General features: G+C 43.4%; 1 protein-coding gene across 2 annotated transcripts; it reads right to left on the bottom strand.

The window, feature by feature from the left end:
* Positions 1–2,496: 2,496 nt before the first annotated feature.
* PGAP4 (post-GPI attachment to proteins GalNAc transferase 4) lies at positions 2,497–16,968 on the bottom strand. 2 transcript variants are annotated; one of them, XM_065861448.2, is made up of 2 exons: positions 16,774–16,968; positions 2,497–7,221 (listed from the first exon to the last, which is right to left on the bottom strand). In XM_065861448.2, exon 2 carries the CDS (start codon positions 7,096–7,098, stop codon positions 5,911–5,913), a length of 1,188 nt encoding a protein of 395 aa, XP_065717520.1. In that variant the 5' UTR covers positions 7,099–7,221; positions 16,774–16,968; the 3' UTR covers positions 2,497–5,910. The 2 variants fall into 2 exon arrangements, with proteins under 2 accessions (XP_065717520.1, XP_071658398.1); XM_071802297.1 differs by lacking the exon at positions 16,774–16,968 and adding an exon at positions 9,211–15,059.
* Positions 16,969–17,038: the final 70 nt, after the last annotated feature.

Below are 17,038 nucleotides of genomic sequence, written 5' to 3'. Positions count from 1 at the left end.
TAAGTGAATTTTGTATTTGAATGGCTTGGAGTTTTTTGCTGATGTTGTCTTTTCCATCTGAAATTACCATACAAAAGTTGACAGAAATATACATTCAAAAATTTTAAAGACCACTAAAAACTGTCTTTACAGGTGGCTTGGGTTATTATTAAGGTGTTATCTGTGGTTTTGTTTTCCTGAGTTTACCAGTACAAGTACTGGATTTTCATAGTAGAAGTTAATTTAATTGCTGTCCTTGCTATGTCCAACCTTGCTGTCAAAGGATCTCTCAGTTCTGTATTGAAGTTTTGAATAAAGTCGGTTGCTGGATGAAGTAGTTTAAAATCAATGGAAAGCCTGATTTAAAGGCAATGGGTAAATATTTCAGAATTGCTTATGTTTCTTCAGGTTGATGATTGTGTTTTTTTCTGCGTGTTTCTAGCAGTATCATTCTGATAGGAGTTTTGCCTTACTTATTCATGATTAACTAGCATTTTAAATGCAAATAATAAGTAAATGTGAAGACAGACAAACTGTAGTACATATGAAAAAGAAATAAATGGATGAAGCCATTTCAGAGATTACACGGTCACTAAGAGAAAAAGTAAAAGATTAAAGCTTCCCTCTGTACTTCAGTAAATTAAGTACTTATCAATCTTATCAACACTTCTGTATGTGGTCAGGCCCGTAAAAGGGTTTGAAATAGAATGGAAAAAAACACTGGAAGCTGGAAGAAGGCCTGAGTATAATATGCCCCCACATGAAAAACACCTGGCTCTGAGTGCCCCAAGAGAGTGCTGCCTGCGTGATGGGGTTAAAGTCTAATCAGAGGAGATCCGAGCTGCGTGGAATCTGCCTCCTTTTCACCTCTCCACACCGTGCTGGATGTTTCCTGTTTTCTGTACTCTGTAGTCTTGCTTAATGTCCAAAGTCCAGCTTGTTCATCCCTATCTAATCAGAGGTATTGTTTATTAAGTGGGTTGTTTTCTGAATTCACCTGCAGCCCTCACCCCCAATTGCTGAGATCCTGGCCTTTGACCTAGCTGAAAGAAATCCCCTGTATTTCTGGCTCCACGGCAGCATGGAGGGTATGGACACTGTTGGGCAAAATTGACTCAGGCCCACAAAATGCATGACGGGGATCGCACAGGGAGGGCGTGCTTGCTCTTGGTTCTTTGCATCTTAAAGCTGCACTGCAATCAACACCATGACTTGGAATGAAAAACAGGCAAGAACAGAACATCACTGTTATCAAAACCCAAGCCTTTGTAATAATTTTGATAGTGAGGATAGCAAACAAGGATACGACTTTAAATTAGGCCACCAGTAGCGTAGTTTCTGGGCTGTGCAAAATAGTTGTAACAGGACATGAAGATAAATGCAGTAAGGACACTAGTCTCTGTGCCTTGCTCTTGCTATTTTGTTTTTTAAAAAAACAAGTAGGCAAACAACTGGCTGCTATAATGGGAGACACGTTACTGTTTATTACCTGTTTATCTAAGCGCCAGTCTCCCCCAAAAAAGCATACTTAGGTGCTGCATGTGAACACTGACATACAAATTGCAAAATACAAACTACAACAGATATCCGAAGTGGACCTGTTAGCTGAAAAGACCACTGCAGATGTGGCTTCTGCACTGCTGGAGGGACACTAGACACCATGGCAAAAATTCCAAGAGAAAGTAGTCACTGAAGAACACACAGCTGGCCAGAGGCTTACTAACAGGGCAAGAAAATGCAACACTGTCAACATTTGAAAATCACCAGTGGTTACACAGCTGGAAATGTGGCATTCATAGCTTGCCATTCAGAACGAGGTCTTGGAAATGGACATTGATATGTCTGAGTCTTAGCACAAATAAACTAGCTAATGGGGAGGATTCTATCAAAGCATGAGCGGTCAGAACAGATAGTTTGTGGAAATGTAGTTACTCTAGCAACAGAGACACATGCAGTGAAGGAGCACAGACTGTGGAGTACCAAATTCTATATGCATTTTTGGCAGATGTTATACTGAAGGTTATTCAGAACCATATGTTGGACCCTGCCATCTGCTGAATTTGGATATGACAGCTATAAAGCTGGTGTGGAAATACACAAAAAGAAACTCTAACTTCGGGAGAGAAACTCCCAGTGCCTTTGTAACTACAACTCTCTCCCACAGAAAATTACTTTTTTTATTTTGTGAAATGTATAGCCTTCCTATACAAAAGTATGCTGATGTTAAATTCAAGCACTTAGAGCTTAATTTTATCTCAATGCCACATTAAAATGCCTCAGTACTTGACTGGAGAAGGGTCTGAGCAACCTGGTCTAATAAGACCTGCTTTGAGTGGGGAATTGGACCAGGGACCTTCAGAGGTCCATTTTAACCAGAATTATTGTAGGATCCAAATTATTACATCCATGCAGATGTAGAAAAAGGCAAGTATCTTTCTTAGTCAAACACAGTCAGGAAGGAGATGGATCTGCCAGTCAGGGAAACAAACAGTGGCACACAGAAAGAAGAGACAACAGTTTTAACAGAAAGGTTGTTTATTTGCTAGAAAGTTTGCTTGTAAATATCATAGAAAAAAAGTAATTCACCCTGCTTCCAGCCAGATTGCTGTTGAAACACCCAGTCTGGCAATTCACAGCTCCTCACAACTCACACAGATATGCGTTCTCACTAACACGTTGATACCTGCTGTAGTTAGAAAATCCTCGTGGGCTTCTCATCTAATAGAGACCTATCAATTTATGCTTTATGTTCTGAGGCAATCATGCTTATGTTGGACATGCCTTGGAAACAAAGGTAATTTTTGTTTAATTGAATAAGTTTCCCTGAATTGTCTTGGACAATAATGCCTTGAGTGTTGCTGTGTGGCCCATCAGGAAATAATCGTCTTGTGCAAGCAGTACTTGCTGTGTTGAAAATAGTCTCCAAACTATTAGAAATTAACCAAAACCCAAGAAAATCTATATTATTTGTTTAAAAAAAGTCACTAAGTTTGGTTTAATGTAAATAAAACCAAACTCTTATGGCCACGTTTCAAGAAGCTAATGCTAGGCTTTGAACTTACGGAGCCCAAGATACAGCAATGCAGGTCCACTCTCCTGACAGAAGAGAGAAAAGCCTTTTGTTTTTCAAGCTGCATTTTTAGCTCAAACTATGGAAATCCAGCAGGAATTAAGCACTCGCAGTAACCTCGATTTTCTGTTTGAAGGGCAAAGTAAAATTCTCTGACTTGCAGTTTCTAATAAAACATGTGGCACAGAAAACAGAAACAAAAGTCCATCTACGTGTGAAAGTTCAGAGGCAGCAGCAGAAGGAACACTTGCCTGCTATACCACATTGGCATGGTGGGCACTGAGTAAGTACCTGAGTAACTCAGAAATAGCCCCCAGCAGGCTCAGTAAAAGAAGTACATGTGTTGTAAAGGCAAATTGGGTGCTTAAAGAAATGATTCCAGAAGGACCTCAAGAATTTATTAACATTCTCCTTGCACAAAGGAGTTTATTCTCAGTGGGTTTATCTGAAACTCTCCTCTGGAAGGTTCAATTTGTAGGCCCTCTGCATATTGTTTGGCTTCCCAGTCAATTTGTATTGTCTCTTACGCTCTGAAAATTGTCTATGAATTTAGAAGGGATGCCTCAAATTCTTGTTCTTAATTTCCACTTGTGAAGCTCAGTGAAATTATTGACCTCCTCTGGGCTTCTGGCATGACAAATAAATTACTACTGGGCACACAAAGAAAGTAACTTTGATACAAATGGATTAATCATTTCCCACATCAAAACATTTATTAACTGCTTATAGTTAGTTGATTTCTTTTCTAAGCTCTCTTTCTTTTCCTTCCTCATTTTTCTTTCCCCTGTCCCATTTATTGTACCTTGCTGTGAGATTTTCTTTGCAAGAATGAGTATGAATGGGCCCTCATGAAAAGAAGAGGGGCCATTATACTAGATTGATTTGTACAGTACAAAGATAGAAAAAGTGATGAGAAAGCACACTGCACTGAAACATTCACAGCTTGAGATGCAGGAACTACTTTTATTTCGTCACACACGCAGGCACTTAGTGGAATAGATACACAATGACACTCAAATCCTGCCATCGTAACCATATTATAGTAAAACCTGAGAATAGGTTTGCTCACCTGGAACTGTGTGACCACTCTGGTATCTTCAGGATTTTCAGGAGATGGGAATAAATTGTGGTTCTACCTGTGCAATTTTTCATATATCCTCTGCCAAGAGAGATGCTTTGCCTTCGCAATGACATGGAATCCACAAGTAGGTTTTACTCACATCTGATTTTCAAAGGTGTTATAAAAATATTCCAGCGGATTACTAACAGAGCAAAGCACTGCTCTGTGTTGTGAAGCCATTTCTAATCAGCTAACTCACATTAAGCTTATGTGTTGTGTAATTGATACCCACCATGTATTGACAGCTGGAGGTTTGGAACTTTCTTTGGTTTCATCTCTCAGGATTTTTGTGTCTTTCACATCTACTACCAGATTTGTCAGGAGCTTAGGGCATAAACCTCCTGGGAGAGACTGGAAGAAAGAAAATTCAAAGTAGAGCTCTTCTCTCACCAAAAACAAGAAGAAGCAGCTAGGAATATGGTTTCAAACACAGTTCAACCAAACTCCACGTCTAAGTGAATGCGATTCAAAGCCCACTGAAGTCAAGGTGGGCTTTTCATTAGACCTAAGCATTTTGGTGCTAGTTTTCATTCTGCACGAGATCTCTGTCATCTGCCTGGCTTTACTTTTAACTGTGCCCAGAACTGTAGTACAAAGTACCTATCCCAAATGCCTAACAACCAGAGCACATTAAGTTAAGGGGTCAGTATCAGGGTGACCCCTTGTGCTGTGCTATTTTTTTATGAACAGCTAGCTTTGTTTCTGATGGGTATTTTGCTTGCTGCCAGGAGCAATGTATGAACCGCTTAGGCTGAGCTATGAATTACAGCTCCAAAATGAAACAAAGATCCTGCACAACAGCCGCACCTGATGTAATCTTTCCTTTGCCTGCGTGCTGCTAGCCAGTCAAGATAAAATAATGTTGAATGTCTAAGTCCAATCAGCAACTGATAAGGCCTCTTTTAGTGACCTGGATCCACTACAACTAGTGATGATACCAACACAGTAGTCATCTGTGTTGCTTGTGATGTCTGTAGTGTGTTAAAGAAAACATGCATTTGTGACCTGGCTGTGTCACATCAATGGCTGTTATTCTGTTTTCCTATTCTTCAGAGGTGACCTTTAATAAAGCAGCAGAGGCTTTGTTTTTAAGAGGTTCTGTTCCAAGAAAAAAGGAGTGTGAAGGATGGCGGTGCAGATAGAATCTGTAGGGGGAGACATCAGCAAATGGAGACTTAGTAAAATTTGACGAATCTAAGCAAAATTTGTGGGAGGGTTCACAGAAACCACTGCTGCTTTTGAAAAGTCTGCTCAAAACCACAGCTTTGAAACAGATAGGGGTCAGGGATCAGACCTTAGTAAGGATGGAAAAATAAAGCTTTTTCCTCCTCACTAGCTTGAATGTGAAACATTCACTTTCTCCAATACTTCTGTTGCCCTAAGGTGAGAATTTCTGTAACTAATATACAGCAGAGTAGGCAGTATAGCTGTTGATATTGGTGTGTGAGCTTTTCCCGAAGAATGATTCAGAAGAGTAGACAATCCACACTCTCAGCTGGAATTCTCCACTCCCCTCCCACATAGTGCATGCTGATTAGTTCCAAGTATATATCAAATAGGGTCTGCATATACGGAAGTTTATTTTTTTTAAGAAACTTTTTTTTTTTTTTTTAAAAAAGAGAGTTATTCTTTGTCCATCTGGAGGCACGGGATGCCCAGTGTGAGCAGCACGACATCAGAGTTTTATACTCTGCTCAGTGGCAAGTTCCCTGGGCTTTCTGTCTGCAAAGGCGTGAACAGATCACAGCAGTTTCGGATTGTCATTTATCCGAAGGCTGGAATACATTCCCACATGTCGGACCAGATTGGGTTCTACAACATAGGCGTTCTCCCCCTTTGTACGCAGCAGTGAGTAGAGGGCAATATCCTTAGCAAAACCCTGTCGGCAGTGCATCCCCTTCAGATAACCTAAGGCACGGCGGGCAGAAGGAGCAGAGAAGAGCATGGCAGGCGTGCAGCACTCAGTGACCGGCACGATATTATACAGCGCGGGGGCCAGCCGGCGCAGCTCCAGCATGTAATGCCGTCCCACCAGCTCCGACAAAGCCATGCTGTACAAAGCAAAGAACAAGACAATGGGCCAGCCGAGGCTGGGGCGCCCAGTTGCCCAGGAGTACACACGGTTCAGCACAGGCCCCAGGAACATGCCCAGACCGAGCCACTCAAGGATTCTCATGGGTTCGGGGTTGAAGTAGCGCTGAAGCCGCTCCGGATGGTAAAGCTTGAAGTAGAGCGCGTCTCTGAGGTATGGTTTGGAAAATCGGGCCAACAAGAGGTGCTGCAAGACAGCAAATATATCCTCCTCTGGCACAGCGTCGTCTTCCACTATGAGGACATATTCTGGGCTGTACACCAACAGCGACTGCTCAAGACAGAAGATGTAGTCCTGCTTCTCCTTCTCAAACTGGTTCACTCTGGGGTCAGGGGTCTCCCCAGTTTTGTCACGACTGACCATAGGAAAGAAGCTGCTCAGCAGCTTAACATCTCGATGGCTACTGGGGTCTGACTCCACATTACAGAGGAGGAGGCGGTGGCTCCGGCAACGTGCACCACATTTCTGGAGGAGGCGGTGGAAGTGGGAGGCCACTTGCAAGACATAGTGGTAATCATTCCGCCTCTGCACAGTGATGATGGTGACCAGCAGCAAGGGCTGGAAGGCGTCACTGCCAGAGGCCTCAGAGGTATTTGGTACCTGCAGCTTCTCAAAGTAATGGAGGGCAGCCTGGCCCTCCTGCTGGTTCTGTTCCAGGAACTCCTGGCTCATGGGGTTCAGGTGCCAGCGCCGCAAATAGAAGTATGAGTGGAGCAGCCGGTGGCACATCAAAGGTGCGAGCACACCAAATGTCACCACAGTCAGTGTGAGGAGGTGGATAAAAGGGCTGGACCAATGGCACCACCTCCCATATTGCTGCCAGGCTCGGTGCAACATGGCTGCTGCAGGAGGGCACCCCCGCTCTATTCATGTCCTCATTTCTTCACTTCCGATGCATCCTCCCTGATTGCAAGGTTTCACTGGGACAGCAGATGCCAAACCTGCACAATTTGACTCAGCCTAGAGAGGAAGAAAAAGATGGTTAATGAAATTGGAACTGTCAGAGTGGGAAGACCATTATATGCGAAAATTGAAAGCTGAGCGCTAGTCACTGAGTTAGCCATTAAGGCAACTGAGGAGTCCCTTGTGGTGGGGAAGTCCAACCCCCTGCCATGAGCAGGGACATCTTCACCCAGATCAGGTTGCTCAGAGCCCCGTCCAGCCTGGCCTGGGATGTCTCCAGGGATGGGGCATCCACCACTTCTCTGGGCAACCTGGGACAGGCTCTCATCACCATCAGTGTAAAAAATTCCTTCCTCATGGCTGATCTGAATCTCCCCTCCTTTAGTTTAAAACCATCACCCCTTACCCTATTGCAACAGGCCAAATCGTATGATCACAGAATTGTTGTGGAGGTTGAGGAAAGGTAGGCCACACTTTGTGCCCAGCAAAGTGCTCTTAAGGCCTTTTCAGCATATAGGAGCTCTGATTTACTTAGCTAGATAGGACTTTGTTCTGCTTGTTACTGTGCTTGAAACGTGTACCAAACACGCAAGGTGGAAGCAGAATGCATGGAATACCTTTCTGTTAAAAGCAGAGAACTTAGATATGACTATCTCGTCACAGTGATATAGTAAGACTTGAGTCATAGACAAGAACCAAGGCTAGATCTCTTACCTCTTAGCCTAGCACATACCTGAGAGACAAACTTTCACCTCTGTGGAACGACACTTGGTTCCCTCCTGTTGCTCACACACTTCCAAACATGTGCTTTTTCACTTCCCAGAGTGTGAAGCAACATAACAAAGATACCAATTTACCTCACTAAAGGCATGTGTATGCTAGGTGTAATATGTGTCTGTCTCAGATGTCTCCTTCTGTCTAGGTCCTCTGAAATACAGTCACAGCAAGATCAACAAGTCACAACTGAGCCATTGACTCATATTTATTATTATTTAGAAGTCAGTAATTTAAAATTACATGCCTTTAATTAAAAAAAAAATCATACATACATATTAAGCAAACATTCACCTTCAAATAAATTATATTTTGCCATATTTGGCTTTTCTGTTCTGCTTCTCTGGGCTGCCATGAACACCTAACAGCTTGGCTGTCAAAAGCTTACACAAAATCAGGGCAATTAGGCTGTTCAGATTAATTCCCTTGTGCCAGTAATGTCCCATTTTAATCCACTGTTTCACTCTCCCTTTTACTTTCCATTCCCTCTCTTTATGAACTGAGTTATTCATGTCCCCCACCACTGACTGACTGTGCCCCATTCCATGAAGTTTCTCCTTTTTTTAACCTTTCTGTCTTTCAAATGTCACCCTTTTTCTCCTCTGCACTGTCATCTGAAGCAGCCCAAGAAATGATGTGTACATGGAAAGTAATCACAGCCATGGCTTTTCTTGTCTGTCTCAGAAGAATGGACCACGTAGAAGAAATGACTCAGAGGACACTGAGCAGGGCCTAATTCTGGGACTGCTTCTATACTGCCTTCATTACCATAGTCACAGATTTGTTGGTTTTACCATCAAAGAGAACCACTTCGTATTGTCATACAGGAATCTGACAATCTTATAAGAAAGGCCTTTTACTAATATTAATGGAAAATACACAAAAGTTATTCCAAATATCTGTAAGAGGCAAGGCACTTGAGGCTGTAAGATCTCAAACCATCCTTAGATATACTGTGGCATCAGGGATGTGCTGTCTTAAGATTAACAGAAGCACAAGACTTTGAATATTTACTGTAATTAAATAGAGACAATGAATTTATATGCTGATGCATGAGAATCTGTAGTGTCTTCTCAGATTTGTTTTTTTCTTTCTGATTACACACTCCTGTTCCACAAACATTGCGTTGCGTCAGTGGACCTTGTAAAGGCCTTAAAGGTGATGGCTGCGTTTCAGCTGCCCAATGCAAGCCATGATGGGTCAGGATGAAGACCTGAAATCCATCAGATGCAAAGACCTAGCATTTCAACGCAAGTAAGTAAAAAAACTTACTTGCTATCTCCCAGCTTTGCTGGAAATCTGAGCTGCAAAAACTATGAGCCTGCAGCGAGTTCTGTAGCTGTTGTGCTACACCAAGCAAGAGACCTCCTCCCTCATAGTATCTTCTGCTGCAAAGGGAGAAATGGCCGTCATGTCTTCCCTGCAGCTGCGGGGGCTGCAGCCTCACGAGATGAATCGAACGCACACTTGCCTGAGGTGTTGCTGTTCTGCAGCCCTTGTTGTTCAAGGGTCGGTCTGTCCTGCACCACGAGAAGGTCCTGCGGGTGGACTCAGAGCCTGCTGCCTGATGGTCAGTTCTCCACCAGCCCTGCCTGCTGGGAAAGTTGTGCTGGCACTCCACCTCGTGGTAAGGTGGCCCAGGTAGGCACCAGCCTCTCAGGCTCCTGTCATACAAGGCAGTAGGTAACTCTAAAACAGCACACGGGACTGGAAGCCAGCCATGCAGGTCACAGTGTCTTGTTCACAAGTGTTTCTGACTAACCGTGGCTTCACACAACTCAAGAGCTTAGAGCTCTTATTCTGGTTTTGCAACTCAGAGCACCTCAAGGAAAACAACCATGAAACAGACACTAATGCTTCTCTCCAGATCTCCCTCTGCTGCCTGGGCTGTTGGCACTCATGCTCTGTATCAGTTTATTTGCAAAGGAGAAGATTCTTTTCACTAGGTAGTGGACTAATATGTCTACATGTGGTCAGGATCATAGTAAAGTGAGTCAAATACTCTATGCCAAAAAAAAACCAAACAGCTGAACGATCTATAAAAGGAGGGGAGACACTGACCTCCTCACTTCTCAGCTGTAACACTGGGAACCTGAGAGTTCCACATCTAGATAGACATTCCTACTTCTACAGAGGTGAAGTATGAGCTTATCTGCAGGACTTGAATCCAGAGTTTCTGGTCTGTCTGTTTTCTAGTCGTTAGGATGGCTCTGTCTTCACAGAAGTGATTCTGTTTTCAGAAGCTGCTGGAAATGTCACTTCCACTTTTTTTTTTTTTCATTTTTAGGGGAAAAAAAAAATCTTATTTGTTCTTCTTTAAATATTTAAGTGGCATTTCTGACAGAAAAATGAAGTTTGAGCAGAAAGGCAAGAATCAGAATTGGATATTATAGTGCTTAAAAAACCCTCCGTGAATCCTGCATAGTAACTGCTCTGCAACCATGTAAATACTTGCAGTGGAGGCCACTTTTATATATGTTCTGTATAGAACGGAGCCATTGCTTAAACACATTTAGAAGCTGTGGTGATATAAAGTTATATATTCAGTTTGTTTCTTAGATCCTCATGATGATTCCTTCCAGAAACACCTGGTTTGCCTAGTTCCATATGCTGAGGGATTTTGAACATCTTTCTTATGAGGAGAGACTGAGAGAGCTGGGTCTGTTCATCCTGGAGAAGAGAAGCTGAGAGGGCATCTCACCAATGCTTATAAATATTTCAAGGGAGGGTGTCAAGAGAATGGGGCTGAACTCTTTTCAGTGGTGCTCAATAACAGGCAGTGGGCACAGACTGAAGCCCATAGGTTCCATCTGAATATGAGGAGAAACTTCTTTACTTTGAGGTGCCAGAGCCTTGGAACAGGCAACAGAGAGGTTGTGGAGTCTCCTTCTCTGGAGACATTCAAACCCACCTGGACACCTTCCTGTGCGATCTGCTCTGGTGAACCTGCTTTAGCAGGTGAGTTGGACTGGATGATCTCCAGAGGTCCCTTCCCACCACAACCATTCTGTGGTTCTGTGCTTCTGTGAAATCTATGTTCCCATCTTCATTATTCCCCTAATTACTTGGTTGAATTATGCTGCTCAGGAAAGTGACCTCTGCACACGCCGAGGAAGAGTAGAAAAATGAGTAATGTCTTCTTTGGGCTGCAGAATGCTGTCTGATGTGCCAGTGCTGTAAAAGAGAAAGCTGATTTTCTGTCTGCTCCAAACTCTTTCCCACGGAGGTATTACTGCGGGCAGGCATTCCTGGAACAAAGCTTCCTACGTGTTTCAAAGCTGCAAAACTTTGGGAGGCTCCTGTATAGCTAATGTAAGACAGGCCATCTATTTTCTACTGCCTGGTCTGTGAGACAGGGCCATAATTATTCCTTCATGATTACAGTTATGCCTTTCTGCTTAACTACAATTCTTTTCAGTGTCAATGGGAATAGCCACTCCTTTCTTAAAATATGAATAATATTTCCTAACCTATTAATAATAAAAACTCTTCGATGAAGTCATGTGGTCAGAAGCCACAGAGTCTGCGGGAAACAAAGGTAGGCTCTCAGAAAATGTCATGGAAAGGTCAGCTGTTACAGTCCCTGCCTCAGCCATAATCACAGAATCACAGAACAGTTTGGGTTGGAAGGGACCTTCAAAGCTCATCCAGTCCAACCCCTTGCAATGAGCAGGGACATCTTCACCCCAATCAGGTTGCTCAGAGCCCCATTCAGCCTGGCCTTGGGATTTATTTTCTTAGTTGAGAATGTACAGTTTGTGTGTAGGGATTCAGTTTTTCTTCCCCCAAAAGACAAGAATTCACAAATTGGACCAGCTATTAAGAAAGAAAAATGTTTGCAGAACACAACTTTTTACCAGAACATAATACACAGCTGATTACAAGGAGGCCTGTAGACTGTATTTTCTCTCAGAAACTAAAGGAGCAAGAGGTAAAAACTGTCAAAGCATTTGACATTACCATAAATACCTAACGTTAGTGGAAGGACATTAAAGGTAGAATTACTCTCCAAATTCAGTAATGATGGTGGTAGGTAATGGTATTCATACAAGTTGTAGTTTTGACTTGCGTGTTAATCCTATAGTGGCACCAAAGTTGGAACCTTTGTGCAAAATACACTTCTTCAGCCTAACATTGTGTGGACAAGCTGCAATTTCAAGATCAAGCTCCTCTACTAATTGAGCTTTGTCTTGGCTGTGATATTGTTACTGCCCTAGGAAATAGTCCTGCTTGGATCTGAAGAAACTGATGGAAGCTTCAAAAAGTCATAAAGAGCCATACAGATCTCCTTCTGTTTCATATATGCATGCTGCCAGCTGACTGTTGTGTACTGACACCCTCAGCTTCCAAAACCTGAGGTCCCTACCAGGAACTGATCCCTATTACTGGACCGGATGGCCAGCTTTTCTCATCTGCAATTCTGCTTGTTTTCTGACAGCTTTTAGTAGGTCAGGTGCCAGATAATATTTCTGCAATGTGTTCAGGATCACATTGAAAACAGCAGTGTCCTGTAGAAACCAAGCATTCACAGATCTGACCATTACACTTAGATGCCAAACTGGTAATTCGGCTCCCTAGAAAATATAAACCATCTTGGCAAGAGCTGTGCTTCTGAAAACATTCAGCAGAATTTTAATGGTGAGAGCTCAGCAGTTGTTCTTTGTTTTTACTATCTGGTACCAAATGTATCTCTTACCTCTTCTACTTCCAGCACTGCTTAAAGCAGTTGTCATTATGTTGTTTCTAGACAATGAATGTCGAATAAGCCAGGCTGTTCCATTTAACTTTCATCTAAAATGTTCTCTGCAATGGCAAAGACCAGGGCTGCTGGAGTTCTCTTAGAACTTTTTGTTTCTTGGGGTCTACGTACTAAAGGCATAGCACTGCTATGGTCCAACAGGTCAATGATAGCTTGAAGAGTAAGAGAAGTGGCCAGGGAGGTCAAGAATGTTTGGACTTGACCCTTTGCAAGACTTACGTGGTATAAGAGGTAGAAATCAATGGCATAGCCATCTGTTTTCATCTGCTGGTTCTCAGAGCCTGTCAGTGAACATATAAACTTTTTCTGTTTAAGGAGACGGAATTTAACGTCTATTAGAAAAGTGAAAATGCAGACAGATACACAGGGAGTCACCCTGTCCAGTCAGGAAACCCCACAAACTGCACAATTACATCTTCAATGTAAATTTACTGATAAGCTGGCCTGTTTTTCTCATTTAACCGCAGTTATCTTCTGGTTGTTGATAAATCCCTAGAAATCCATGGACCACAGTTTGAAAGCCAGTGAACTAAGAGGAAGATGCTTCCTTCATTTCACTTGAACAAAGAAGGTAAAACTATGTCATCAGTGAAAAAAAAAATTAACTAAATATGTATTTACAGTTACATACCCAACTTCTCTTTCCTTCTCATGTATATTCATTTTCCTCTGCCACAAAAATCTGAAGGGAGCCCATTCTCAACACCTCCTGATGTTCACCCGGCTGCCTCCCTGCTATGCAGTGTCACAGTGTTCCTCCCTGTTGTCTCAAGCACTAAGGTCAGTATTTAGATCAAATGAGAGCAGAAAGCAGACTGGAGAAGAGAGTTCTGCAAGATAATAGCTTAACACAGACAAGGAGTTTTGTGAGGAACTGTCTGTTAGACAATGACACCAAACCTTTATGTGGTTTTAAAATTAATTATGCAGTCTGTATCTGTCTGAATTTTTATTTTATTTTGTGTCAGGTAAAAAAAAGGATATGTTGTTAGAGAATTTGACAATAATCTGTATAAAAACTGCTGCACATTTTCACAGAGATCTGCCTGGAGCCCTCCAAAATCTTAACTGTGGCTTTTGGTTTCAGCTCCCTTCTTCTTTAGTATAAAATTTAAATCCCTATTTGTTAAAAAAAGAAAAAATCATATTAGACAAAGCTGCTGCTAAGAATGACACCAGCTATTACCTTTTGCTGCCTGCTCTTGGAATCTCAGAGCTAAATGTGCATTGACTCATCAGAGGTGCTACAAATAATCTGTATTTTACCTCCTTGTGTCACAGTCTTTTGCTAAAGCAAGACCAGGGCCCCTGCATGCATTCTATACACAAATACAGCTAGAGGCAATTTCTACCTTAGTGGATCTTCAGCTTAAGAATATAAAAGATAGGAGGGAATCTGGTTTTCCCAGATACATAACAAATCAGCCTGGTTTTGTTGTCATGAATAACTGGCATTTTATAGTCTAACCTAACTGGTAATCCACACAGGTGAATCGTCTAGAATACCTACGGAAAAAACAGCTACTAAAAGTGGTTTGCTGAAGTAATAGCAACTCTTTGCAAATTAAAGCAATCTGAACAGACAAGGAAGAGGAATTCTTGGTCTTGGTCTGTCCAGAAGGAGCTATTCCAGAGCAGCAGGAATGAGGTATCCCAGTACCACTCTTGTGCAATAGCTCCTTCTGCCATAGCTTTTCTATTAAATTTCTGTATACAGTTGTGCCCTCACAGCTTGCTAGGAAAGCAGCCATTTCACAGCCTCTGAAAAGCCATGTGCAGATTAAATCAGCTGCCCAAATATCTGTGATGTGGGTAGGTGTGACAGGTACACCCACTCTAGCTGAACGAGCAGCGCTTTGGTTCAGGCATCACCAACAAGCCAGCCCCACGGTCCAAACCAGGAGAACTGTGCTAGGCCATATCTTCTCAGGAGCTAAGAGGCCATGTCTAGGACACGACTTTTTGGGAGCTAACAGTACCAGCCTGAGCTGAGACTTGACAAAATCACAGCTGCACACACACCAAAGTGGGGCTGACTGCAAGTCAGTCACTTCATGCTGTAGATATGTGCAGCCCCCTGAGGCCACAGAGTGCTCCAGTACGGCAGGGGCTGCGCAGTGGTGAGCTCCTCTTGAGCAGGGACCCCACTCCTGGTTATTCCTTGAGGTTCAGAGACCCCTTACCCAGCATCTGACATCTATAATGGGATAAACAACATTTTACATTAGGCCTAAAAGCATTTTGTGTGCTAGCGACATGTATATATCCAGCTATAGCTTAAGTATTAGAAGTGTAGTAAGCAGCAGAATGTTTGTCTGCCATCTAACCATCATTTAAATCATTGTTGACATCATCAATTAGATCATCCTTCAATTACCACTTCATTAGAGCTTAATTATCAATTAATTATTGTTAACTGATAAATCACTGTTTAATTATAATTCAATAATTACTTAATCATAATTTATCACTCATTATAATCTGATCATTATTCAATCATTAATTAAACCTTTTCATTAACCCAAAATTATGACTTCTCTTAATAATTCACCTGTGGCAGTATGGCTGGGAGTGTGGGGGAAAGGGGCAGAAAAGGAAACAGATGTGGTGGCTGCTAATGCAGATGTTGCAGCTTTATTCTTATTAATTTATGATTGTAAAGAATAAAACAAAATGAACAAGGAAACAAGATATTACATCTGTGAGCAAAGGCCTCTGCTGATACGGCTGCAAGTTTCCAGCTTGGATAGGTCTATGTAACAATAAAAGTGCAAAACTGTACCAGTCAACAACCAGAATATTCTGATCCTAACCTCTGCATGAAAGAAAAAAATGTTTAGTCACATCGCTAAACAACATTCCTCTTTCTAGAGACCCTGTCTACTAATGTAAATCAGTACTGCAGACTTTCTTTTCTGTCTTCCTCTCCCGCCACCATTTATGAAACAGACTATTTATCCTGCACAGAAAAGCATGGTAATTGGGATGACCTGGTTTGAGGGAATCCTGGTGATCTGTTTGAGCCCCAAAGGGAGAAAATGGGATAAATACAGTAGCTGAAAAATAGCCTGTTACATAATTAGTATTTACCTTCTTAGGCAGACAACAAGCAGCAGGTTTCACATGTGCAAGAGGGTGTATCTCCTGGGTTTTGTGCTTGCAAATGCTTGCTGAACCTGGTGTTCCTTTATGCCAGCACACTGGCTGTACATGAAATTATCTGCTCAGCAACTATATGGGAACAAGCCAGCCTATAAACCTGTGGTGTACACTGGTATAGTTTCATGTTTTGCTGCAGCATCAGCACAGGTGCAGATTTCCCCCACAGCCTGTGATTTTAAATGTCAGTGACTTCAGCCTTTAGGTGCTCCTCTTTCCTTTGGGAGAGCTGCCAGGTAGCACAAGGTGACCCTTAAAGCACTGGGATTAATAGCAGTTACCTTAGTGATGATGGTCAAAGAGGAGAGGGCGTTAGATAAGAAAAGCTGATCCCCCCTCCACTCTCTGCCCTCCTTGCAAAACAGCAGAGACACAGAGGGTATTTCAGTGTGCCCGGGCCTCAGCCCCTGCGCCTGGACTTCTGAACACAAGAATTCCGTCCACACTTTTACCTCCTTTGGGTAGAACCAAGCACAGGGTGGAGACTGGCTGGGTTGTTTCGTGGTTTTTTTTTCGTTTCCTTAGGAGAGCTTCTCTTTCATTCACCTTCTCTGTTTCTTTAAGGCCAGCCAGGCTCTGACCACCCTGTCTCCTGCTCGTCACCATGCATAGTCACAGCCTCAGAGCAAGCACAAAACATTTTCTCGTTCCCTGGAGGTTTTCCACTTCTCCCCTCACTCGGGTGCCTCAGCTACAGGCGCTGAGCCCAGCCGGTTCCCGGAGACCATGCCCTTCCCTGCTGCGAACGCCTCCTTAACTTCGTGCCTCCCCTGGCCCGGCTCCCCCGAGCATCGGTGCAGCCGGCAGGACAAACGCCCCCCGCCCCGGGAGGCACTGCCTCCTCCCTCCGCAGCCCCCCGGGAAAAGCGAGAACCGAGCCTCCCCCGGGACAGCCCGACCTAGAGGGAGCGATTTACCCGTTCCTGCTCGGCAGCCGCGCCCCGAGCATCAGGCGCCGTCCTGCAGCCCGCGGCAGAGCCGGGCTGCCCGGGGAGCCCGCAGCGCCGCTCCCCTGCGCCTCGCCGCCGGCACCCCGGGCCCTCCGCCCCGCCGCGGGGGGTCCATGCGGCTCCGTTCTCCGCGTTATCTTGCCACTCTGCTTGTTGCTCACTTCTCTCCCGCAAATTTTTCTCCTCCCTCTCGAGCGGTGAGGGTGGGATCAAAGGCATCAAAGCCTAAACA

The sequence above is a fragment of the Patagioenas fasciata genome, chromosome Z, assembly GCF_037038585.1.
Source record: "Patagioenas fasciata isolate bPatFas1 chromosome Z, bPatFas1.hap1, whole genome shotgun sequence".
NCBI classification, from domain to species: Eukaryota; Metazoa; Chordata; class Aves; order Columbiformes; family Columbidae; genus Patagioenas; species Patagioenas fasciata.
The sequence above is the reverse complement of the archived record's forward strand: the minus strand, read 5'-3'. Positions and strand labels throughout refer to the sequence as shown.

Coding starts and splice junctions, on each gene's coding strand:
- PGAP4 (XM_065861448.2), bottom strand. CDS start 7,098: ATGTTGCACCGAGCCTGGCAGCAATATGGGAGGTGGTGCCATTGGTCC.